The 25467-nt window shown below is 43.8% G+C and overlaps 9 protein-coding genes across 9 annotated transcripts; 4 read left to right on the top strand and 5 right to left on the bottom strand.

Annotated features, from left to right (window-relative positions):
• Positions 1-1185: 1185 nt before the first annotated feature.
• On the top strand, positions 1186-4832 carry L203_103036 (uncharacterized protein; the record flags this gene model as incomplete). The annotated part of the gene is made up of 2 exons (XM_066212444.1): positions 1186-1867; positions 1927-4832. The coding sequence occupies 2 exons, from the start codon at positions 1186-1188 to the stop codon at positions 4830-4832; spliced, it is 3588 nt and encodes a 1195-aa protein (XP_066068541.1).
• Positions 4833-5415: 583 nt separating this feature from the next.
• On the bottom strand, positions 5416-9536 carry L203_103035 (uncharacterized protein; the record flags this gene model as incomplete). The annotated part of the gene is made up of 15 exons (XM_066212443.1): positions 5416-5459; positions 5524-5665; positions 5722-6183; positions 6235-6300; positions 6357-6514; positions 6570-6861; positions 6914-7063; positions 7110-7190; positions 7252-7434; positions 7484-7552; positions 7606-7716; positions 7778-8782; positions 8839-9102; positions 9162-9364; positions 9446-9536. 15 exons carry the CDS (start codon positions 9534-9536, stop codon positions 5416-5418), a joined length of 3321 nt encoding a protein of 1106 aa, XP_066068540.1.
• A 1307-nt stretch (positions 9537-10843) lies between these two features.
• On the top strand, positions 10844-12322 carry L203_103034 (uncharacterized protein; the record flags this gene model as incomplete). The annotated part of the gene is made up of 6 exons (XM_066212442.1): positions 10844-10880; positions 10927-11318; positions 11372-11544; positions 11597-11752; positions 11807-11982; positions 12045-12322. The coding sequence occupies 6 exons, from the start codon at positions 10844-10846 to the stop codon at positions 12320-12322; spliced, it is 1212 nt and encodes a 403-aa protein (XP_066068539.1).
• Positions 12323-12648: 326 nt separating this feature from the next.
• Positions 12649-18117, bottom strand: L203_103033 (uncharacterized protein; the record flags this gene model as incomplete). The annotated part of the gene is made up of 12 exons (XM_066212441.1): positions 12649-12714; positions 12766-13607; positions 13660-14549; positions 14601-14833; positions 14902-15152; positions 15225-15246; positions 15309-15366; positions 15710-15794; positions 15843-16011; positions 16076-16342; positions 16393-16869; positions 16915-18117. The coding sequence occupies 12 exons, from the start codon at positions 18115-18117 to the stop codon at positions 12649-12651; spliced, it is 4563 nt and encodes a 1520-aa protein (XP_066068538.1).
• A 244-nt stretch (positions 18118-18361) lies between these two features.
• On the top strand, positions 18362-19910 carry L203_103032 (methionine-tRNA ligase, beta subunit; the record flags this gene model as incomplete). Its single annotated transcript, XM_066212440.1, has 6 exons — positions 18362-18403; positions 18571-18705; positions 18759-18854; positions 18909-19332; positions 19379-19678; positions 19726-19910. 6 exons carry the CDS (start codon positions 18362-18364, stop codon positions 19908-19910), a joined length of 1182 nt encoding a protein of 393 aa, XP_066068537.1.
• A 134-nt stretch (positions 19911-20044) lies between these two features.
• L203_103031 (uncharacterized protein) lies at positions 20045-21689 on the bottom strand (the record flags this gene model as incomplete). Its single annotated transcript, XM_066212439.1, has 2 exons — positions 20045-20928; positions 20981-21689. The coding sequence occupies 2 exons, from the start codon at positions 21687-21689 to the stop codon at positions 20045-20047; spliced, it is 1593 nt and encodes a 530-aa protein (XP_066068536.1).
• Positions 21690-22222: 533 nt separating this feature from the next.
• On the bottom strand, positions 22223-23782 carry L203_103030 (transcription elongation factor S-II; the record flags this gene model as incomplete). Its single annotated transcript, XM_066212438.1, has 8 exons — positions 22223-22316; positions 22370-22458; positions 22513-22802; positions 22867-22956; positions 23004-23255; positions 23304-23505; positions 23555-23617; positions 23714-23782. 8 exons carry the CDS (start codon positions 23780-23782, stop codon positions 22223-22225), a joined length of 1149 nt encoding a protein of 382 aa, XP_066068535.1.
• Positions 23783-24039: 257 nt separating this feature from the next.
• Positions 24040-24754, top strand: L203_103029 (uncharacterized protein; the record flags this gene model as incomplete). Its single annotated transcript, XM_066212437.1, has 5 exons — positions 24040-24145; positions 24224-24377; positions 24435-24441; positions 24507-24589; positions 24715-24754. 5 exons carry the CDS (start codon positions 24040-24042, stop codon positions 24752-24754), a joined length of 390 nt encoding a protein of 129 aa, XP_066068534.1.
• Positions 24755-24820: 66 nt separating this feature from the next.
• On the bottom strand, positions 24821-25176 carry L203_103028 (uncharacterized protein; the record flags this gene model as incomplete). The annotated part of the gene is made up of 3 exons (XM_066212436.1): positions 24821-24856; positions 24917-24944; positions 25028-25176. 3 exons carry the CDS (start codon positions 25174-25176, stop codon positions 24821-24823), a joined length of 213 nt encoding a protein of 70 aa, XP_066068533.1.
• Between the last annotated feature and the right edge of the window lie 291 nt (positions 25177-25467).

The following is a 25467-nucleotide window of genomic DNA, read 5'->3' as shown; positions in this document are numbered from 1 at the left end:
CGGAACACCAAAGCGATTCACTCGATATTCTTCATGTTCTCAATGTTATCTTCGTACAGGTTGGCTCCATTCAAGGCATGTTCTTTTGTTCGTTCAATTGTCCAGTCTGAGCGAGCAAGGTGCCACCCATTCTTGCAACGCCTATGGGTTCAAACGACGAGCTTTATGCGCTTGCCGACGAGCCGCACACATATCCATCTACATAGTTTTGTATCCACTCGTTGTACTTTGGGAATGAAAATAGATTCAAGATTCCAAGTGGTGATTTTGAAGGTATTTCAATTACGTAACATACACAAAGCCTGACGTGTGTTTATGGCCAAATTGATTTTGGCGAATTTTCTTTTTTCTCATTTTCATTTTCATCTTTTTCTTCTGTATTTACATCTCTTCTTTGTCATTTCTCACGCTCACAAGTTACAATCTCTATAGCAGCAATAGGTATGTGTGTCTTCTTCTCTATCCTATCATCTTCCGGGACGAAATTGCTCGACATTTGCACGTCAGTACGATTGTCCTTGGCTAACCAAAAGTCTTGGATTTTTGGTTCTAGCCTTGGGTAAGAAGGCGTTCATCTCGCACTGTCTGACCTCTATTGTTTCTGTCCGCTTCTATCGATGGATGTCGCTGTGGCTTACTTCTACCAATTTGGCAGTCTTGTTTGAATGTAACGTTTATTCTTAACCGGCCCGTTGTCTTATCCTTGTTACTTATACTCTTTCATCCATATCGCTTTCAGTCCCCCGTCCCAGCTGGGTACGGCCTTTTGTCAGCCAGTGCTGTAGTCGGGGTTTGGCCTTTTTGGTTCAACAGCGAAGAGAAAAGTCTTGACTGGGCATGTCCTTGTTCGTTTTTACTTTCACTGAATGTGGGACTAATCAGTCTTGTCGACATATGCTATTCTTAATGCATCCTGTATACATTACTTGCCTGAGATCTTGAGAAAAAACATTGTTGTGAATCTGTTATTATGTTATAATACCTCTAACAACATACTTTAAATGGGAGTAATAAAGGAGTTCAATAGGATGTCCGTTTTTCTAATGCTATTAACTTTTAATAGTAATATATTGTAATGGAAATGACCCAATGATTCCAATCTAGGCACGGTAATACGAAAGTTTTGTAATCAATTTTAGATTATTTTTTTTCTTTTTATTACTTCTTTTTATTCACAACTTTCAGATGCTCAAAGATATAATTGAGAAACCTTTAGTCACTTCTGTAACACCCTCACCGCCAAATCTGCCAGCACCCAACTCTACAGGCTTTCCGGTCCCAGTTCACCGCTCACAACGTCCTTCGGCATTTGTAAAAGCACGAAAAGCTCAGAGGGATCTTTCAGAAGGAAAGCAGCAGGCAGGATATGGCAAAGCTGTCACAGATGTGCCTACTGTACAGACATTGGCTAACGATCTTGGAAAGGAGACGGGATGGGGTCAAATGAGAGAGCAAATTGGGAAAGAAAATATGGAGAGGATACAATCAATGAGTACTGTGGAGCGAGAAAGAGAAGTTGGAGAATTAAAGGACAGATTTGGAAGCAAAGTCATAGAAGCATTGAGGAAAAGGGTTGAAGCTCGTCAGAATGTGGCTAAGACTAAACTATCTGAAATTGCTGGTTCATCAGCTTCGGTTCATTTAGATCAATCATTTGATCTTGACAACTCACGTAAAAGATCAGAGGATACATCAAAACATGCCTGTCAGAGAATGGAGTCTCAAAATATGCAAGAGAAAGGGCAAAATGTGGACGATTTGCCAGAAGAACGTGCAGATGCGCTATCAGGGCCACTGCAGGAAAGAGCAAAAGACAAGGTGGAGACCATAGATGTCGAACCTGTACTCCCCGCAGGAAACAGAAAAGGTTAGTACCAAGTCGTATTATTGAAAGACCGATTGTGTTTCTCAGCTGATTGAGTGCAGCCAGGCCTGTGCTCCCTCAGAAAGACGACGACATAGATCTAACCAATCTAAAGGCTGGCTTCTTTCCTACAATAGAGGTGTCAAAGCTCGAGTGGCTTCAACCAGTCTCCACGTCCTCTACAGATGATTCCACTCGATTTGATTTGCAAGGCGTTGTTTTGACAGCCGATGCCAAAGTTTCTTTACCTACTCGTTTGGGTTTACATCACCATGGGGACTCACCAGACCTGGCTGGCTATACATTGCGGGATATAATTTATCTTTGCCGGTCAACAGTCCCTAGCCAAAGAATCATGATGATGGGTGTGTTGTCCCACATCATCCTAAAGACAGGAAAGGGAGAAATGAGCGATGAGATAAGAAGAGAGTGCGAAGAGGCTCAAATCATACAACGCGCGATTGAGTTAGGCGTTGAGGTATTGGCAGGTCTTGCAAGAGGAGCGGGAATCATTCGTGCAGGTGTAGATCTTTTGTTCAAAGCTTTAGGAGGGCCAAGTTGGGCATGGCCAGACGATTCTGTCGATGTTGACACCTATCAGCCCTTTATATCTATTCTCAAAACAACTGAATCCACTCTCAAAGGCATTGAATCGTTGCCGTTTGAAGACGTTCTTCCTCGTTTGACTGAGCTTCTTTCCATTCCTGATGCCTTTTTGTCAACCACAATTCATCAACTCATACTAATACTTCGCCGTGCCGTTTTGTTGTCAGTAGAGCATTGTGAGACTATATCTCCCATTATACCTGTCATCATTCAGCACCATGTCGTACAAAAACCTTGGCCATCGAATGATGGAAACAAGCCCAATATCGAAGCATTGAGACTGCTGAGAGACATCACATCTAGCTCCAGGGCTTGTGCCGAGGACCTTCTTAGCCAAGGAGTGTATGAAACAACATTAAAATTTATCATTACATCGATTTGGGATGATGGAATTAGTATTGTCAAACAATACAGCCAAGAGCTCGCTCTGGAAGTGTTCCGGACGTACACCGCCCTCGGGCGATATGGTCTTTCGGCCTCTATAGTCACATCAAGCTCTGAGATTTGGCGTCGCTTTGGTGCTTGGGCTTATAAACATTGTGTATCAGACGCTCATTCCCTAACCCTCGATGATAATCTAGTAGGAGCCTATTTGGATTTACTGAGTGCCTGGATTATATGTGCTATCGACCCTCACAAGACAACACCAGAGCATGATATCACTTGGGCACAAGTAGTTGCTCTTGGCTGGGTGGATGATGCCCTCAACATTATCAAGGTTGTAACAGAAAAGAATAAGAGAAAGTTAGTTTTGGTGAAAACGCTGAATTTAATAGTAAGCTGGGTAGAAGGAGCGAGAGTTAATGGAGTGAAGGGAGGAGAGGAAGAAAAGAAGAATATACTTGACGGTTTGAGAGCGATTGGTGTGGATAAGAGCCTGAATATAACGGACAGCGGAAGATACGATATTGCAGCTTGGGAGGCTCTGGTTAGGCTACACAGATGGCTGGCACCTGTGGGAAGATTATTGAGTCAAGATGCTCTCAATTCATTGAATGAATTCTTCCTCATTTCTCCTGTTGCCTCCAAACGCTCTGTCATATACCTGCAATATGAGCTTCTCCGCCTTGGCATCCAAGAACAAACCACATCTGCATCAATGTGGTTTCCTATCACTCTTGACCTTTTCTCCAAGTTTCGGATTGGTGACGAACCACTGGCCCTCGATCTAGTGGATATCATCCTGAAAAATGATTGGTCTAGTGCTGAGTCACCTGTCGCTGAGCAATATACCCTTCTTGTACATCCTGACCGTTTGCAAGTCCTTCGACCTCTCTTACAATACAACATTCTGCCTGATGTGGAAAACGTGGTGGCGCCTGTAAGGAATTCTCGTCTCTACCTCAAAGCCAGCAAAACTTTACGTGCACCTCCCTCGTCAATTTCAAAGGATATTATTAACTTGCCTCTGTCACCAGACTGGCTCTTTTCTCCAGTGGACGAACTTCTTCGATCTGGTGTATCTCATGCACTATCACAAGTCCCGCCAGATTGGAATGCTTCTGAAACCGAAGTCGTCCAAGCTGTTCTACTGCTAGGGCAATTGCAATGCGCATGGTCAGGATGTAAAGAAGAGTTGAGTAGAAGCAGCAAATTATTCAACTTGATGAAGATATTCATGCTTGAGCATGGGCAGCATTCTACTGCCTTAAACAATCAAGAAGAAGTCTTCAGAGATAGTAAGGTTGCCCAAGGAATGGAGCGTATTATGTCCTATCTTGTGACAGCAATGCCGGACCATTCCATTTCTTGTCCAGCCCCTCTCGAGTCAGCGTCTCTTCCGTTTTTAGGCGTCGGCGTACCATTTTTTCAATTTTACACTGACTTTCTTGCACTGTACGAAGCTATCTCTTTCTCTGACCTCCTGTTTACTCAGCTTCTTCTTCCGCCGCTTGCCATGTCCTATCCTGCGGATTATCGAAAGCTTCTCTGGAGCGACCACTCGACCGTGTTGAAAGGGATGCGCGTCAAAATGGGTGAAGTTCCTATTGAGGATGGAAAAGGGCTGATGACCTACTTTGAACCCCGGGAAAGAAGCCATGAAGTCTTGACAGCATATATTCAGGCGCTTTCTAAGCTATGGGTGACTGAAGAGCGCAATCAATTCCTTTTTCGTATGGCTGTCCATCATCTTGCAGCACTTTTTTGGGAAGACACAGAAGAGTCCAAGGACTCAGCAAGAGTACAATTATTAACTTTCGTCTTGGCTACGGGTACAGAGGAATTAACAAGGAGGATATTCGAATGGGATTTGCACAAAAGAGGAGAACAACATGTCGGAGATGAGGAAAGAAAGAGAAGGTGTGCGATTGTCGCCTCACTAATTGGTCCTAGAGGCATCAAAAGAATTGAGAGCCTTTAAATAATTCTATGTGTATTTCCTCAACTCCAGTATTGAGGCTGTTCAAATCGACGTTGTATGCAATAACAACGCATGGCATCATCGACAATTTGCATAAATAGACAAGATATTGTATTAACATAGGTAGGCAGTCAATCCATTTTAGTTAGGAAACCTCATGTAGTCATGATCTGTGGATACTTTTTTCTTAGCTGTTCTCAAGTTATTCACTCAAGGTATATTGGTTCACAGCGCAACTGCTTATCGCCCCGAAAATTGTAACGGTAACGACATCATGTTTGAATAATAGAACCGATAACTTAATACATGTAGTGACATACTTTGTAGATTAAGTCATAAAAAAGTCAAGATGTCCTATTTATCCAAACAATCTGCTTGTATCGCGACGTGCTATGACTGATCGGCATGCGTTGCAAAATACTTCAGCTCTTTATGTTCTCCTGAACATGACTGGATCTCTGAACGCTTGCGTCCATGCTTTATATCACACAGTTCAGTTGAGTCGTGGCCAAGGTCTGATGTTAATTCTGGACATTGCCTTTGGACATCTTTCGATTGGCGATGCGACTTTGGGCAGTTGGTTTCATGAACTCGCTAAGCGTAACTTAATCCCTCTGCTCTGGATGCCTATAGTTTTTAAATAGGATGAGTTTTGTTTTCAGTCCTATCGATAAGCGAGGAGAACACCTACCTTCTATTTCATTTCGCTCCAGCCTTCTCTCGTTCTGTAAAACTAGCATCTTCAACCGTTCCTGCTCTGCCTTACTTTGAGCTTGCTGAGTTCTAGAATTTAGCGCTATCTGAGAGTCTATAGGTATTTCAAATGTTCGCATCTGTTATTCGTTTAGCATGTCTGTCAAGCTAATCATTTTGTGGTTGAACGACTTGCCTGCTGTTTCCCAGCTTTTTTCGACAACAGCATAAACTCCATCCCAGGATCCTTGTCCAGTGCGTTTTCCTTCTTGTGTTCAATTCTTTTTCTCACAAGTGGCACAGCGGTATCAAATATTGGTGGCGCTTGTTTTCTTTGTTCTCGACGAGTGTCTGTAGTGTCCGCTAAAACCTTGGCGAACTCTCGATCGAATGCTACACGCTCTTCCTCATCTGCCTCGTCTGTTTTGGCCTGACGGTTTCGTATAAGGACCACATCATCATCATCATCCTCAGCTAGAGGTTGTTCGGAATCCTCGGGAGCCTGTTCGTTCTCCTCAGTAATTTCGATTGGAGCATGCCTTTCTTCTTCGTCCTCTGATTCACCATCTCCCGTATCTACGACATTTACTAACATATCGTCAATGGCAACCGCTGCTTCTGAGAATGTCTTCAGCCTGAGTGACTTTGGTCGGAGAGCCTAAAATTAATGATGAGTTGGTTCTAGAGGTAATGGGGCTTTTGAATTTACCTCGATTGTGTCGGTCAACATAAAGTCAACATCCATAGGTAATTCCGTCTTGCAGGTCACATACAACTGTTCGCTGTCATTTTCTAGCCCTATATGGTTCTTGTAAAACCGCAACTGCTTACCTGAAGCACGAGAAGGTACTGATCTAGCTTTCTTCCCATTGAACCCTTTTCAAAACAGACTCCACACGTGTCCAAAAGTGTGCAAGCCAATCGGACTCGAAAGAAATCGTCCACGGCATCAATTGGGCTTTGCCTACCTGGATACGGTATTGATTCATCTGTTGGGTCGTAAGCCTCATGTCCCAAAGACAACATAGTCAACAAAATACTTGCCATGACCAAAGGAAAGCAGAATCCATAATACTTCGAACACAACACTTGCACTGATTACTCTGTACATGTACAACTCCCCCAAGTATTTCATAGTAGCAATCCTCCTTTGATTGTACTTGAATATATTTTCTTCCATGTCAATACGGATGGTTTCCAGTACCTGGTCAACCATGGAGATACCAAAGACAGGATGCCATTTTTGCAAGTCATACACCAGATCGGCAAGGTTAGGAATATTTGAGAATTTGATCTCCCAAGGACATGTGAAGGAGGAAAGGATATAATCATATACCTTGCTTCTTGTCAATAAAGATGACGCTATAGGAGAGCATGAAGGACCTCACCTTTGAGTCTTCCCAATGTAATTTCCTTAATAGTTTTAGAACCTTATCGTGGGTCCTCTTCATAAGCACCTCATCGAGCAAATATCTGATGAAGCTTTGGATTGGATCCAACTGTACAACTTCTCTAGCGACTCTTTCTGGAGGATTACACTTGCCAGTTTTAGCAGGACATGCTTAGAGATTAGACAAAACTCACCATATAGAATGCATTTTCAAGCATAAGCTGGTGTTTTTGGCTCAGATGCATATTTGATTGTTTCCTCCTCATCAACTCCACCTATTTCATCACACTCGTCAGTATTATCGATGAGATTGTAAGGATTTGTAATCGGACTCACCATGCGCTTAGCTACCTCCGCCGTTCCCTCGTACCTCAACAAGAATCTACCGCAAGTCTCCAAAAGATTTGAGATGTTTTCCACATTAAACTTGAAATCGTCTAGGAAAACTTTAAGTATATGAAGGATGTTGTACGGTTTGGCTATCTTGAACTTTGCCAGCTCGCCATAGAAGCGAACGTTCTGAATATCTTATTAGTCTGTGCAGCTCAGTCTTAAGAGTCGCAACTACCTTGAGACGAAGGGAATCAAGCTCCCGGATATGTTTTTTCTTTTGCAAGTATCGCAGTTCACTATTCAGCTAACGAGTAATGTTAGTCTGATAGTTTCTAGATATCACACATAATTGCCCACAATATCAATTACACCTTGACCTATGTCAGGCATATATGGATCAAGGGTTGCAATGAATCTCGAGTAGTGAGGCAATAAATCCGTTCTTTGCTTTGGAACCTCTCCAATAAACTATCAAAGAAGTTGTTTGAGAACTCTGATGTACCATTTCTACCAGATGGTGACAACGTACCTTAATAAGTCTCTTTCTGGCCGCCTTGGAATTCAGAAACGCAAACTCTACAGCCAACCTGTCTACAACTTCCCTGTTATTGGACTCAGGTAATGCTGCAAACAGAGCAGAAAGCCTTGCAGCTGGGCCAGATTGGAGGCCATCTTCTTCAGTTACCTGAGTTGAAGCCGCAGGTTCATTATCTTCAATGACATAATGTTCGCCTTCTTCCATCTCAGCCTCCATGCTAGATATGCTTCCTCTACGTTCTGTAGCCTGATTTTCGACTTCCGTCTGCCTTTCAGAATCAGCCAATTCCATCTTCTCCAGCTCCTTCTTCAGCTCCTCCTCATTGTTCTTGTTGTGCTCTTCCTCTTTGTTCTCTGCTTCCTGTCCTTGTTTGTCTTGAATGTCCTCCTTATCCTTAATCCCCAAAAGTGATGTTGGCACCATCTCTTTCAGATCGATTAAGTCCTCATAAAACTTGAGTTCTTCATCATCATCCCATATTCCGCCTCTGATAGGCCCATCATCCCGGATCGTGAAGCTGGATGAAGATTCCACAATTTGAAGCCCTGATTTAGACAATGACGCTGCTGTAGGGAGAGTAGGGGGCGCTAGAGCGAGCAATTCAGCTAAAGCTTGTACACCAGAAGCAAGACGTTCGACAGCACGTGCCATCTTTTCGTATGCTTGTTGGCGGTCCTCAAAAATCTCTCCAGATTTAATATAAGCCTCATGGTTGCGTTTATCTTGCTCAAGCACTTTGACATGTCCTTTAACAAGGGTCTTGCTGGCTGTATTGAAGTAATTGACAAAAAGCTCCCTCATCTTTTTCTGCACTTCCACAGGAACTAACTCTGCAACAGGCCCATTAAGATAATCTGTTGCTGCTTCTACTGCCCTATCGGATCCACTGGTTTCCTGATTTAATTGTAATGGGTTTGGGCCGAGATACGCTCTGCCAAAGTATTTAAGGAATGTTGACAAGAGGGGTAAATGAACATATTGTGGGTCGTTTGACATCTACTCAACCGACCAGATTAAATACTCTGCTCTGGCCAGATACATGAGACACATACCATGTTTTTGAGAATCTTTCCAATCTCCGTCGTTCCCTTAGGAATCCCCTCGGCCCATGCACCTACCATAGCTAACTCTGCTACAATCCGCAATATAGGTCTCTGTTTGGCCAGTCTCTCCCTATCCTCCCTTTCTTTGTCTTTATCTCCATCTTTGCCAACAGAAGTTGTAGTCGATGTAGAACTGAGCAAAACGGATTGAAGAGATTGCAAAAGCTGGGGGAGAAAGTCTGGAGCTAAGCGAGTATGAAGGTGGACGATGACCTGATGTTTGATTAATCCACAACTAAGCACCTGATTTCAAGATAAAGAGGTAAACCAACATCAACTCCTGCTTCGGGATCACCTTTGCCCTTGACAGCACCGTCTACTATGGCGGCGACAATTTCTTCCAGATATTTTGTCAATGTTAGACCGTCGATATCTTTGATAAAGGCTTCAGCGGGCCCTATCAGTAATGAGGATTTGAGCTTGTTTATGAGCGTTGTATGCCTCTTGAGAGAGGAATCGAGAGAACCTGGTGGCCCTACACAGCAGCGTCCACATGAATCAGCTATCATTCTGTATTTGCTCATCTATAGTATAGATTGCGGTCTCGGATACGCACGCCTGGCTTCGTTGAGCCAATACTGTTCTACCGCATGCTTTAAAGCCTGTCGTCGTGGTAGTTTGACGACATAGTCTGCAGTAGAGGACATGACTGTCCTTTTATTGTTAATTATTCAGCAATGGTTAAAGAAAGTCAAGTTGAAAAAGACCAAAAAGTGGAGTGAATCTCTTACAGTCCGTTGTTGGAACTTTGCAGATGACCGCAACATTACGTAATTGTCAAATAAGACCATAAAATAATAGTATACATATCTGTCATTGCGATTATGGATTAAAAGATTTTGCGTTACCATGCAAACCCCGGGCTGTTTGATAGAAATGCTAAGCAGGGTGGTTTCTCGCAGCCTCCAATTCGTTCAGATGAAGTTGCTTGTTTTCTGTTGCTTCTTAATTCTGCGTTCATTTCCTTCATCTTGTGCATCCCCTTCTATGCCTGACTCCGCTCCTGCTTCCACCATTTTTTTTTGACGTCTGGTTCTTGATAATACCATCTGATTGATATTATCGCCGTTACTGCGGTGATTACCTTGACGTTATTAGAGTATCTGGCATTTGCAGCGAAGATTTCCTTGCTCTATGTTCCCATTACTTGTCCTTGTAGACCCATACTACTAGATTTGTCTTGAGATTGCTTCTTCTCTCGAAGAACTTGCCTAAAACAGTTTGCAGACTGCGAAGGGCGTTCTGTATTGAATATTAATACTTGCTGTGTCATCAGCGCGATCAACTCATAATTGTATTCTCGTTAAAGGTTCGCAGACGAATTTGTGGGTTGACGGCTCATTGTTGCGGCAAAAAGCAAGCTTTGTAAGTTCCTCCTGTATTGTAAAACTAGACGCCTAAGATCTGATAAGACACCCGGGCGACGGCAGTTGATCTCCTTGAACATCTGGTAGCAAAGCAAAACGTCCATGACAGGTTGGCCATGTACCGCATAAACCTTGTATGGCGTGGATGATCTCTTGGTGATATATCACATCAAGCATGAGCAAAAGCGTCTTCGTAAGAGAGTATCTGGATAAACGCTGGATGTCTGACCCACGTTGATCTTGGAGTGTCAGTTATTCGTCGCACATTTTGGATGAATCCGATTTTGCGAGAGGAGTATCTGTTGATCAGCTTTTTTTGGTCTCAAAATCATAAGAGTCAGTAAAAAATGAAAGAGAATGAAAAGTTGCTCATGAATTTCTTTAATATTTAAAAAATATCCAAGGTAAAGTAGTTTGAGACCTCTACATTAAATGAAGAAATATTACGTAATCATAGCACGTGACTAGTATTATGTTCTCCATTTAATCATTGTTTAATCCTCAAATGTGATTTCATCTTTGTACTATTAGCAAAAATAAATCTATTCCAACTGTAGAGGGGAGCAGGAGTGCTTCATACTCCCGTCATGTCTGCTCAACGCCTGATCGAGTATGACGCACCACGTGAGTGGGAAGACATGACTGGCGATATGCTGCTGATACAGAGTAGACCCACTTTTTGGACTTGCATTCTCAAACAACCCAGTCCATCCATTCAGAGTGGCTCTATCCACCCTGATAACAGGTCATACCAACAAACTACTCCTTGCAGACCTCTCGCACCCTCCAGATCAGCATCCACCGTCGCCCTACTACCACAGCCCCCAGTATCACCACTTGGCGTCAATCAATTTAAGTCTGCCTGCGACAAAGGTTGGATGGGAGCCTGAAAGCTCCCTACGTATGAGTGATGGTGGCAGGGGAGAACTGTTGGCTTCAAGCGGGGACGCTTTACACATATGGGAGGCTAGAAAGGGATGGGAGAATATCTCGGGCGGTTATGTCAAGGATGGCCGGGATAGGGAGCAGTATTCGCTGCAGAGTCGAAGCGTATTGAGTAATGTAGGTTGTCTCAGGCATTCTCAGAGGTCAGGATGGGCTAACTGTGGATGAAGAAGACCAAAGGCGCGCATGGTAGTCATCCACCAATAACATCCTTTTCATGGAACCAGAAATCTCCAAATAAAATTGTCTCGTGTTCTATAGACACCACTGCTACTCTATGGGACATCAATACGTCTCAAGCAACGACTCAACTCATTGCTCACGATCGTGCAGTCTTTGACCTGTACGCATATTTTTAGCCTTTGTTCTCATGTCATGTTCTGATACAAGTGCAGATCATGGCTGCCTGATTCTTCTGATATCTTTGTCTCTGTGGGGGCAGACGGTTCGCTTCGCGCATTTGATTTACGCCAGCTAGAACATTCCACTATTCTATATGAATCCTCCAAGAATACTCCACTAGCGAGATTAGCTTTTAGCAATAAAGAGCAGTGAGTGCTCTTTTGTCTTTTCCTGTCTCCCGGTTTTCGCTAATCATAAAAAAGACACATGTTGGCTTGCTTTGGTCTGGATGATTCTAAAATTCTTCTACTCGATATGCGTAGCCCGGGAAAGCCAGTGGCAGAACTAATTGGACATCAGGCTCCACTTGGCGCTATCGAATGGGGGTCGGGTGGTAATAGGATAGGCGAGACGGGAGGTGGATGGTTGGCTAGCTGCGGTAAGTCTGTAGCAATGCAAAACAACATATGGCATACAGCCAGACTGACATGTCTTTTTCAGGTGACGACTCCCAACTCCTCTTATATGATCTTACATCTCCACTTCCATCCCCTCCCATCTCTCGCTCGAACTTACGTCCATCGGATCACTCATCTTATGCCCTATCTCCTACAGGCACACCAGCTTCTCAGCGAACACCTTCGCCAGGAGAAGTGATAGAAATGATGCCCACTAAGGGTTGGACTGCGAAAGGCGAGTTAAATAACTTAGCCTTTACAAAAGACGGTGATTGGGTTGGCTGTGTTAATGGAGGTAGATTGAGTCTTTTACATGTGTGAAGATATGGGCATGGAGTCCACGAAGCAAGTGTACCGTATACAGAGGCCAGGAACCGAGATATATATTGATTTATTTATCGCACGACAGAAACGAAAGATAGATCTGCATGAGATACTCTAGCATAGTTGTACATTTCATTGTCATGCATCAATCAAATGGAAGAAACTAAATAATGCACATGTGACACTGTGGATGTATGCACCCACGGTATATATGCGTAGGGTAGACATCGGGTATGCTGATATATATCTCCATATCTTTATATTCAAGATAATCAAATTATCCTTCAATCCCCTGTCGCATCAATTCAAATACTGCCAAACGCCTAGACTGTGACAAATTGTAATCTTGAACCATTTGTGGTACGCATTAAGACGTCCATGTTTTCGTACTATACTTATGTAAGTCATATTTCAGAACAAAACAGTAGATACAAACTAACCTCAAGGATGGTGTCCATCATCTGCAGATCAGTGAAGCCCTTGGCTATCACTCGGGTCCTCACATCGCTCACCAACAATTCCCCCAACTCTTCTCCATCGCCCGCCTTTTGAGCCATGTCTTTGATAATCCTGAAAACCTTACTTGTGACTGTGTGATCTTCTCCTTTTTGCTGGTTATGCTCATGTAAACTCGCCTTGGATACGTCCATTAAGCGTAGGGCTTCATCAACATCGCCTTGTTGTACGCTATCGTCGTGTCTCAATCGAGCCAGGGCTTGCGAAAGACGCAAGACGGCAAGGAGAGTACGTGCAGATACGTAAGAATGGGACTTCTCCTCAGCTTCGTCTTCTTGCTGTTGCTTTCGCATTTGGACGTAACTAGAGACGATATATTCTGAAAGAGCTTGAGGAACACGGGGCTCAATCTTTCGACACTCAGCAATATAGTGTCGCATGAGAGTTGGTTCAATTGGTTCGAAATCAAGTTCAGGGTGAGTGTTGTACATGTGCACATAGCATACGTGTTGAGCGAGTCGCTCATCGTCTTCTCTAGTGGGTGTATCAAGAATCAAGAACAAGACATCGAAACGAGAAAGCAAAGCGGCAGGAAGGTTAATGTTTTCCACAGGAGAGATCCGTGGGTTGTATCGACCATACAGAGGATTGGCAGCCGCAAGAATAGACGTACGGGCATTTAAAGTGGTAGTAATGCCAGCTTTAGAAATAGAGATGGTCTGCTGTTCCATCACTTCATGGATAGATGTACGATCGGCTTCGTCCATTTTATCAAACTCATCAATACAGCAAATCCCGTTGTCGGCAAGTACAAGCGCGCCGCCCTCTTCAATATACATTAGTAGGACTAACATCAACCAAATACAAAAGGTATTTACCTAAGACCATCTCATCGGTCACAGGATCCCTCATCACAGCCGCAGTTAAACCGACGCCACTGGAACCCTTACCAGTTGTGTAAACACCTCTTGGTGCTACCTTGCAAATATACTTCAATAACTGAGATTTGGCAACACCGGGATCACCCATAAGACAAACGTTAATATCACCTCTGATTTTCATACCATCCTTCCTAGCATTTGTTACACCACCGACGAGGAGAAGTAGTAATGCCTTTTTGACATCTTCGTGACCATATATCTCTGGGGCAATTGAGTTAGCGAGTCTGGTGTAGAGGGCAGGATCAGTCTTGAGGTCATCGATAGCCGCTCGAATCTCAGGCGTGGACTCCATAGCGTGGTACTGCTTTTTGAGTTGGTGGACATGCATGGCCTCTAAAAAGGTGTCTTGTAGAAGACCGGCACGCAGAGCTCGCATACCAGTATAAGGCGTAGGGATAAAAATACCAGCAACGTGAATCACATCACCAGGATTGACTGAACGCGTGAGAGCTCCGTACAAATGAATAGTCATGGATCGAGGAATATGTCCAACAGGGACTTGATCCGCCATTTCTTGAATCTTGACTTCCTGGAAAGGCTTGAATCTACTAGCCCGGGTTTGCATATGTAATTGGCCCTTGGTCTGATTCTGAATACATGTTTGACTGGGGCAAACGGTAAGGGGAGAGAACTGTTTCTGCGTGATTTCTTGAAATATCTCATTTCCGCAAGAGTCGCAAGTATAGGCGTTGACAATAAGGAGAGGTTTGACTTCAGAGACACGAGTCACAATACCTCGGACGGTGATAAGTTTGCCAAGATGGGTCCCGCGAACAGCTCGGACGGCGAGAATATCCGAGGACCGAAGTGGTCGAAAATACACGTTGCTACATCATTAACTCCTCTTCGTGACGAAAAATGAGAAATGAGGAATTCACTATCTTCTCATTAACTCTGGAGGAAACATCCCGGCATCGGCATTTCTCTCTCCAACCTCAATCTGAGCATTCATCTCCCTTCTTTGCTGCATAATGAGATCCAAAACATCGCTTGCATAGTCTGCTTCATGGTCAGGTTCAGGCATAATTCTGTCGATGACATCAGAGAAAAGCTGTATATATCGGCGCGTGTTGTTTTGGATGTTTATCAAAAGGGAATGATCATTGTCGTACTGCCAGATCATTTATCAGCGTCTTGCTAAAGCTAGATTAAAACCATTATATTGAATGTTTCTCGCACCTTTTTCAGATCCTTGAGGTCAATGACGATATCAGATCGCCTCCTGTTGACAATCTCGCCCAAAATCTTCATATATTTATGCTTTTCCCTCCTACCCCCTTGGAAGCTCAAACTACCCATGCCATTCGCCAGGTCATCTTCCCCCTCGGATGCATCCTCTGCAGCAGCGTCGTCATCTCCCGGAAATGTATCTCGAGCGCGTCGTTCTTGAGGTTGTGGTACAAAATTTTTCAAGAAGTCTTCAATCTTAGCTGAAAAAGTCAACTGTCAACTGAGTCCAAGTTCACACCTATAGGTGACAAAACTGGCAGCTCTGGACGTACCACTCTCTTCTTCATAGTTTATCTGCATAACCGCATGCCATCAGCGTTGCTACATAGATATCAAGCTCAAAGTTGCAGACATACGTGCACATTTGCAACGGGTAGGACTGCTGCCGCACTATCAGCCATTGTGCCAACTTCGCTAGTCCCAAGTAGTTATGATATGCTTTTCTCTGGCCTTTGGGATGACAGCTTTTATAAAGCGCGTAAATGAGATAGATTAATGGATTATGGAGATAAATAAAATCAAAAATCAAAAAATAAAGTCAAACACTGAATGATGAGGAAATAATGAAATGTTGTGAACAAAACGCGAAATTCAGGGTCAAGCGCGTTTGTGGCAGACTTTTGACACTTTTGATAATCCCGAGCTATTTGGGCTATCTATACACAGAGACTATGCACAAAATCGTAATGCATTTTTGTTTAATCATGCCCACCTTCAGCTAGGCATGCTCTACAGCATTGTGTAAATTATTGCCTACGTCTTTATGGAAAGACCGGCCATACTTGGAATGTCTTCTACGTTTTCGATGAGTTTGGTCACTTTGCCAATGGCAACGGTTTTTCCTATTCAACATGAGCATCGAAGATTAGGATCCGGGCGAGCAAACTAACCTTCATCGCGCAGAGTGAACCGACCGAGCATCTTGTAATCATCAAATTTCTCAATACAGATAGGAGCCGCTGTCTCAACGACGGCTGAGATAAGCATACCCGTCTTCGCAAACTGAGGAGGCTTCTTTGACTTTCTTCTAGTTTTCTTTTCATAATATGCAATGAATTTCTATGATAGCGGCATTAGCTATTTCTCGCAAGCTCGGTCAATTGCTGCGATGTCTGTGACTCACAGTAATAGTGATTTCTTCGGCCAAAGTATGGACGTGTAACACTGCACTGTAACCAGGACAGATGATGTTTTTGGTGTCAAGAATGGAAATGTCGGCCCTAAAGGCCCTGACGGCCTTTATAGGCTTTTGAGGAGAAGTGAGGACAAATCCAGGTTTAACGACATCATCGCTGACACCAGAGATACGCATTCGAATATTATCACCACAGAATGCCATTTCCATCTCATCGCCCTGTTCGGAGAAGATAGCTGTCACATCAATTGAATGCTAAGTAAAGTAAGCAAATAATAGCGCTTGCACGGCAAGAGTTCTCCTACCTTGTTGGGCATCATGAGTAAAGTGTCACCTTTCTTCATGCGACCAGACTCAATTTTGCCCATGACCATGGTGCCCAACTCGTTGTACTTTTCAGAAATTGGGAGCATGAAAGGGGCATCAATATTTCGATCCATGATCTCTATATTGTCGAGATGCTCCAAGAGCGATGGACCCTCCCACCAGGCTGACATACTCTTGTCAACTCTATCTTTCATGTTTTGACCAAGTTGTGCAGAAACGGGGATAAACGTGATATCAGACTTGGGATTGAAGCCCACAGCTTTCAAGAAGGGAGTGATTTTGGTAGTGATTTCATCATATCGCCCCTTGTCCCATTGAACGGTGGGATCGTCCATCTTGTTGACAACAACAATAAGCTTGTTGACACCGTTGTTTTTGATAAGCATGGCATGCTCTCTTGTTTGGCCTTCACGCTCGAATCCGGTTTCGAATTCACCCTTTCGGGCAGACAAAACCTACAGAAAGTCAGTACAGGCACCTGAGCAGAAATAAACACTAACAAGTAAAGCGATGTCGGCTTGTGCAGCACCAGAGATCATACTCGGGACATAAGTTTTATGTCCAGGGGCATCCAAGATGGTGTATCTGCGTTTCTCAGACTCAAAGTATGCTCTGCCAACCTCGACAGTCTTTCCTTGTGCCCTCTCTTCTTTTCCACTATCCAAAGCCCATGACAAATACCAAGTTTCTCTGCCAGCTGCCTTGGCTTCTTGCTCATATTTTTGCATTGTCCGCTTGTCGACAGCACCAGTGAGGTATAGGAGCTGGCCGCCCATGGTAGATTTTCCCGCGTCGACATGACCGGTAAAAATAATGTTGAGATGGGATTTAATGTTGGGGTCCTTGACGTTGTCACCATACAAGTCTCGCATAGCGTCTACGCCGGCGGCGTTTTGTTCACGAACAATAGCTTCAGCATCATTTTTTGCAGAAGTTTTTGAAAAGTTGGTGCTGGAAGCATTGGCAGGAGTGGCGGTACCGGACTTGGAAGGAGTAGATGTACCAGTCTCAGATGCGACAACCTTTGTCTGGGCATCAGTAGTGACAGCAGGAGCTTGTTCAGATTTGACGTTCTTGTCGGCATCGTCCAACTTCTTCTGCATCTTTTCAATCTTGCTAGCAGCAGACGCAGATTCGGGCTTGTTTTCGGTTGGATTCACTGAGGCAGCTGTTGCTTTGGGCGAAGCTTTTATCTCCTTTTCCTCCCTTTCCTCCTTTTTTTTGCCTCCAATGCTCAAACTAGGTGCTGTCTTTGGAGCGCCACCAATAGAAATGGAAGGGGCCGCTTTTGGAGCTCCTCCTCCAATACTTAGACTAGGTGCGGCCTTGGGAGTGCCACCAATCGAAAGAGAAACAGGTTTGCCAGCAGTTTGCTTGACGTCGTGAGACGGCGATGAAGACGAAGAAAGGTCTGGTGGCTGAAATCCTTGAACCTGTCTCACTTGTGGGGGCTGATAAGGCCTATTAGATCCTGGACCGTCGGGAGCTGGGTAACCCTGCTGAGAGAATCCGCTGTACTGTCCACCGTACTGAGGGTATCCACCATGTTGACCGTATTGTTGAGGATACTGTTGTCCGTATTGAGCATTGGGATCATGTGCTCCTTGTTGCTGTTGCTGTCCTCTTGGGACAAAGGGCGTCTGTCCTGGACGAAATTCAAAAGCTTTTGGGTTGAAGCCTGCCGGAGGACCTTGACCTGACATTATGGTTGCTTTTGCTGAGTTTCTAGAGATTTGTGGTTATTGGTAGATGGAAATCTATATTCAGATTTTTTCTTCGTTTTACTTGACAGAAGAGTATCTCCGCCACTTATCATGGAAAATCAACCTCCACTTTTTTATACACGTCATGCCTATTTTTTCTTTACTTGATTCATTTTGGATAATAAGTATCTAAACTATTGTACACTGTATATGCTTCATCATCAACAATATAAAGCTCGTTACCATGTTTTACCGTCAAGCGCCTATCCAAATATGTCCAAGTCAGGTCAGTGAGATGTTTTATTGATGAAAATGAAGTAAGGCTTGCCAGGAGCATCTTGTGAAAGTTCTTATTTAATTCCGTCTGCATATATATAGAGGGGTTCCATTTTTATCTCTAATTTCTCTTTTGCTTTTGCACATGAGGTTTATAAACTGACGAATACACCAAAGATGTGTTCTCAAATTCACAGGTTCATCGCTATTGCTGTCAAGACAGACCCTTTGCTTCTTGGCAAGGATGAGAAAGATAAACAAGAAATTGAAAAGCTCACAGACAAGACTGAAGCATTAGCCAAGGACCTGCCTGTATGTGGATTTATGTATAATCATGACTAGCCAGATCTGACTGGACATTGTAGTCTCTCAACGAAAAACTCACACCCTTAACTTATCTTTATTCCAACTATCCTTCCACTGCTGATATTAGCCTGTATGCTCAGCTTCATCCCTCTCTGGCAAGTTTCCAAACAACATTTCATGTAGTACTCTACTCTGACCCAATGATCTAGGTCGATGCCCCAATAACCCAACACTCAGCCCTCCCAGCACTTCTTCGCTACTTTCTTCATATCCAATCTCTTCCCTCCGTTTCTGCTGCTCGCAAAGAACTTCCCAACGCTTATCCCACCCTAGAAATTGATATCTCCACTCTTCCTGCTCCCAAAAAGAAGGCACCTGCACCGAAGGAGAAAAAGGACAAGGCTACTTCAACTACCATTGCTGGTACTTTGGCCGAGAGCGCGAGTGCTGCTGTCAGCTCCGTTACTTCCATGGCCGCTGGTACTTTGGAGGCCGCCAAAGAGGTCGTTCTAGGCGAGTCGCAAGGCAAACAGGAAAAGAAAAAGAAGGAGCCTAAAGCTGTCAAACCATCTACGACAGCTACTAAACCGTCGCCAGGTATGATTGACTTGAGAGTTGGTAAGGTTCTTGAAGGCAAGTTTGAGTTATTTTTGGAGAATGCAAACTTATAATGTTATAGTCAAGCGACATCCCAATGCTGAACTCCTATACATTGAATCCATTGACGTTGGAGAACCCGAGCCACGAACGATCTGCTCTGGTCTTGTTGGACATATGACAGAAGACGATATTCACGGTACCACCGTTATTGTCGTCTGTAATATGAAGCCCATGTCCATGCGTGGGGTCACATCTTATGGGATGTTACTCTGCGCCTCTGTGAAGGAAGGTAAGGAGAGCGGTAAAGTACAGTTTGTTCTACCGCCAGAGGGAAGTCAACCTGGAGAGAGGGTTTACTTTGAAGGTGAAGAATATGAAAGTAGGTCGCTCCTTCTTCTATCTATATAATTGACTAATGCCGCATAGATGCTACCCCAATACCTCAGCTCAACCCCAAAAAGAAGATATTCGAGACCATTCAGCCTCATTTTACCACTCTTGAGGATCGAACTGCCGTTTGGATCGACCCTGAGACAAAGTCTGTCCACCGCATTCGCACAAAAGACGGCTTTTTGAAGTCTGCAAGCTTCGTCGGTGCTTCCTTGTCATAAATTACTCTATAGAAGACTGAGTGGATAGGGTACTTGATGCATAAAATGACATGTGATACTTGCGAAAGAAAATAGTCCATCGCCCTCTATCTAATGCGTGTATAGTTTTAATTAGATTATAAAATAATATGTCTTTAGTTGGCAAGTTTTTCCAGGTCATTCTTACTACTTAAGATGCCACTCTTTGAAAACCTTCTGCCTTGAATCCATCCCAAACCCTCGCCGGCATAAGATACTTCAGGAGCAACTTCAATTTCCACGCCATCTTTAATCTCTGCTCCGTTTGCGACAAGCCATCTACGTTGTTGCGCAAGGAGGTCTCTTCTGGAAGTCTCAGGGGAGTCAACGTTGCTTCCTGGAGCATTTTTGAGAGGAGAGAACTCTTCCGCGCGATCGACTTCCAACACACAGAGAGATCTTGTGAAAGGAAAAACGTCAAACACGAAGAGTTCCAACTTCATCCCATTTGGTTCTGTGGGCTTGATTTGCTCGCCAGAAGAGAGGTCGACAGTGGAAATCTTCTTTCGGGCAATGTGAAACGCCATGTCTTTCTCCATGGCCTCTACAGATTCGAGAAAATCGACAGTATAGAAGTGGTTAGCAATGTTGCCAGCCCGAAAGACAAGCTGGCCATCTGCCGTCCGTTGTTCTGCTTTTTCTTTACTCAGTTCAGAATATTCAACGACAGTGAACGCATCCCCTTTGACAGCAAGAACCCCAACATTCTCCGAGGCACTAGTCTTGCACACAACTTTGGCGCCAGTAGCAGCTGAACGAGAGATGCAACATCCGATAAATACCGGGTCGGCGACACGGACGAGGCAATTGTCAACACAATACGCATGAACATATTGGATGTTGTGCTGACGAAGATCAGAAAGAACAGTTTTTGAGGAACAGGAAGCTAGTGGTCGACGTAGCGCGGCGTAGAGCCCACCATTTCCATCTGGGGCGACAGAAACAGAGGAAGGAGTAGAAAGAAGGAGTTTACCATCGTTGGTCAACGCAGGAAGGACGCCTGTGGATCTTATTCAGCGTGGTGTCTGGGCATAAGGATAGAGGAAACACACCTTGTTCGAAAAAGATAACGTTTTGCTCTTCCAAACCAAAAAAACTCTTTTCTCTAAAGAACTTTTCTGTCTGTTTTCTAGTAGGACCACTCGTCATCACATACCACCTTATCCTCACGCTGCCTATTTCCTTTCCGGCCTTCTCCTCTGCTAATCTAGCAAGCTTAACGATCCTTTTAGCTTGGTATTCAAACAGGCTCCTACCACTTGGAAGTTTAATATCATACGTTCCTTTTGGCTCGGACGAACCAAGACGAGTTCCTTGGCCTCCAGCCATTAAGAGGACAGCAACCTGGTTGTCTGAGATTGCTTTTAAACCCGCCTCACGCCACTGTGCTTCTTCAATTGGGTTGTTGATAACAGTAGCACAGGCTTCGTTTGGTAACGGACGGACTTCTTCCTTGGTGCTTGGGTCCGCGCTTTTGACCCAATCGCCCTTCTCGCCATTGACATCATGTATTGGCTTGCCCTTGCAAAAGGCGCCAGCCAATTCCTTGGCAGGGGCTGTCGTAACATCAGCAGCAATAGCATTGGTGTAAATTCGGTTGACTCGATGCACATCAATGTCGGCCAGTTGAACGAGAAGGTTTAACTGGTCTTGGGGAGAGAGAGAGTCATAAAAAGTGAAAACGTGAGACTGGTTGGCAGCTTTATAAATAGCCTTGAGCTGGGAGAGGGAAGGTGTAGAAGATGTAGGGTTGGAACTCATTGTAATTTCGTAAATTAGACAAATGAGATGAAAAGGTAAAAAGGAAATACAGTCAAATGTCGAAAAGGGATTACTTGAAGGAAGATAATGTGGAGGTAATAAAAATACGAAACGTGGCTGCTTTTTTTTCTTTCTTTTTTTGATTTTCTATTTGTATTCCTTTTATCATACGCATAATAGAGAAAAAAGAAAAGCAAGACTTTTATTTACATCTGCAAAGTAAGACTGGTATTCTCTCTGGTATGCGAGGCTGAAGTTGACTTTGTTATTAGAACAGAATGCATGTGGTTGTTCTCCAAGCCTGGTATCTCGCTCTTTGCACCCGTTTATTTGACCAGCAGGTTATGTTTTTGTTTTATATCTATCTGCTTTTATGAGTGGCATTGGCATATACTCTGAATTAACGATATCTATCGGAGCCAACCAGAGTCTATCAGCTGTTTCTAGTATGTAAGTGGATGCCACCTTCCCGTCTACTTGATAGAATACCAAACGAGCAAACCGAAAAGCCAGGAGATGCTTGAGACTGTGATTCAGAGAGTCAAGATTGAGAAGAAAAATATACCCAAAATACATTCCGAAAAGGGTCTACAAAGATCAACTGAATTTCCAGCGGTTACCACAATTCTACAAAACCTGTGTTAGTAAACGGTCAAGGCTTGATGTTTATAACAACTTACTGTGCATCTGTTTGACAACGGATGGGGAAATGAATGGTTAGCAAAGACCTTTTGTTTGAATCCTTTAGCAATACATACGTGACAAAAGTCTACGTTCTCTTCATCAACATTCATCTCATCCACTGAGAAATTACTTTACTCACAGTCATCGGTTCATCCGCACTTCGTGTCTGCATCTGGTAATAAGTACACTTTCTCTGTTGACACCTTCCACACTTGAAAGCGTCTGTTTCTGCTTGTGTTTCTCCTACTGCTTTGGCTTTGAACAAGTTCTCTTTAGCCAACTGTTCTTTTTGCATTCGAATGCTCTCTGACGCCATTTCGTCTTTTGACATGCTGGCGACCTTATCAGCACCAATGTACCCAAGAACAATTTCATTTCTTAAGGCCGGATTGCCTTTATCTTTCAGATTGAGGAAAAGAGATCGCATCTCTGGAAGAAATAGAAAAAAATGTTAGTGCCATATTGAGAAAGACAATGCGTATATTGGACTTGCTGGCTCGGTAGTCGTTCCCCGTAGAATAATTCAATGCTTTGTAGGCCGCAAATTCAATTCCGATTGCTCGCTCTTGAAGGATCTTTGTCTCTATGATATGGATTAGATTGATGATACCACGTTGAGAAGATACTTGCCCGCTGTGCTATCCAATGCTAAAGCATCGTAAATCAACACCACACCCTTGTCCCTAACGCTATCTGGCCGTCCGCCTCCGCTCGAATCAGCTCGAAGTGTTTCTGACACCTTATCTCCTTTAGCTGTTCTTGGATCTTTTCGTGTTGGGTCAATAGTAGATAATGGTTGGCGGGCTGGAGGCGATGTTTGTTTGATATCTGGTGTAGATGCGGAAGGGGTCGCAGAGGGGGAAACAGCCTTGGAGGATGCAGCTACCCATAATGAGTCTTAAGTCCTGCTTAAAGGGAAGCTATACTAACCCTCATCCTTGACTCTTTTCCTACTTCCATCTTCTCTCTCCTTTCTGGCTTCTTTCCCATCCTCACCCTCTGCCCTCTTCCTCTTCTTTTTGCTCTCTTCTACCGCATCCCTCCATTTCTTGACGATGTCTTTTGCCAATGCAGAGATGCCAGCATCGGCGTGGGCCCGAAGCTTACCCACGGCTACTCCAGCTTTTGATGACTATACAACTTTAGAAGTGCTCTCTGTACAGCAAGACAAACATGCTCACACGGAGAAGATCTTCTGTCGGTACGGGCTCAGTTTCAAGCTTTTGCAACAGTCTCGTTATCTCCTGTTGTCCATCATACAAGCATCAGTCTCTGCCTTGTTCATGTCCTACAAAAAAGATACACGGCCACAAGACGCTTTTCTCGGTCATTGTACTTACATCCAATTTTCCAGCTTGATTGGCGGCGCTGAGCTCCTTGACATGCATAGTGAGGGCCGCGGCATCCATTTTCGAGGAAAGAAAAAAGGAAAAGATAAAAACGACAAAAAAGTAACTCAAATTCAAGTTCTATCGCAAAAATCAATAAAAAAATAAGAAAATATTTTACGTAACAAAGTGTTTTGTAATTTTCAATATCAAGACTCTATTCTATATCTTTCTCTTTATATTCAAACCAACGATAATTCATTTAAAGCACCATTCTATACTTTTGAGCAATAATAAATCCCACTCTCTTCGCCTTCTTCGCATTGTGGACCGCCAAAATGATATATTTCCCTACTCTTCGCGCTTCTTCCTCTCGCATGTCAAGCTCTCGTTTGTTCTCTTCAAACACCAGAATATTGCAAAAAGCACCGTTGACCGCCTCAAGTGAGTTTTGAATCTATCACCAAGGCTTGGATAGAAACACAAGCTTTCTCAGTTTTAAAGGCTAAAAGTCTTTGGCAGCCGAGGCTTCAACCCCAGAAGAATTATTAGCCAAAGTCGGACGTAATGCAGATAAAAAACTCACTGCATATGCGAAATCTTGGGAGACGTTAAATCAAGTATGGTTCAAGACAAAAAAGATGAAAGATTCGGGTCTGGCAGTCAAGGAGAGGAGGTGGGTAGGGTTGTGATTCCGACATGTGTGGTTTGCTAACCTTTGATATTCTGATAGGTATATTGTATGTACAAACGGCACAATAGCCTATCAAAGACGTCGCGCCGTATGTCTGACCGAATTCTGTAGCTCTGGGCGTTTTCAAGATACTCCCAAGGAAGCCCGCTTTCTTCTTTTATCAGACCACCCAGGCTACCAAAGAAATTCAGAGGGTAAGTGGTGTTGCTTACACGAGGACAGCGCTAACGCCACCCCTTTCGCTCTGGTTTCATGTCCCTTACGATATTCTCCTATTGGCTTGGATAATGATTTGACTATCTCAACTTGTGGCCTATAGGTGGGGTCCCAAAATCCAGCATGGCATTAGGGTCAAATAGATGGATACATGGATGCATTTCTTATGGCCACAAAGTGTACATTCCTGTACCAGCGCAAGGCCAGCCTCATAGACGCCAGCAACAGCGTTTCTCAAAGTTCACCTACATTATACATTAGCAAGACGTTTGGATCCCGTCCGGACAAACAATTACCAAACTCACCCTCACTTCTTCAACTGCTCCTCTGATACTTCACTCGCGACAAACAGCTTCTGAATTGATTCCCATCCCTCTGATTCTTCATTTTCCCTATCTTCTCTCAGTCTTTTAGACTCTGCCCATTTCCACGAGACGAGTTCTCTCAGCGTATGACCCGGCGGAGGCGCCGTACGCGGATTTGTTTCGTTGAGGTAGTATGCGAAGACGCCTGTGAATATGGCTAGTACTGGGTCCAGTGTCCGTGAAAGAAGATAGGCTGGCATTGGAATGAAAAGAAAAAGTTTGAATGGATAGAGATGATAAAGTGGTTTTAAAAAAGAGTTTAAAAAGTGGAGGGCAATGTTGTGACAAAGGTGGAGGTCATCGTTGATTAGTGATGCTTGATAGATTAGAAATAAAAAATGAAATATTTTGTCAATCACAACTATACATACGTTTCATAAAGTTTGTTTTAAAAAGACGACTCAAGCGAATACAAAGCAGCTTCAAGAGAGGCGAAAAGAGTCGTTGTATCTATTGCCACTCTGGCAAGAAAAGACAGCTTGGCATCATTA

The sequence above is a fragment of the Cryptococcus depauperatus genome, chromosome 3 (assembly GCF_001720195.1).
Source record: "Cryptococcus depauperatus CBS 7841 chromosome 3, complete sequence".
In the NCBI taxonomy this organism is placed as follows: domain Eukaryota; kingdom Fungi; phylum Basidiomycota; class Tremellomycetes; order Tremellales; family Cryptococcaceae; genus Cryptococcus; species Cryptococcus depauperatus.
This window is presented reverse-complemented; position numbering and strand designations above follow the sequence as displayed.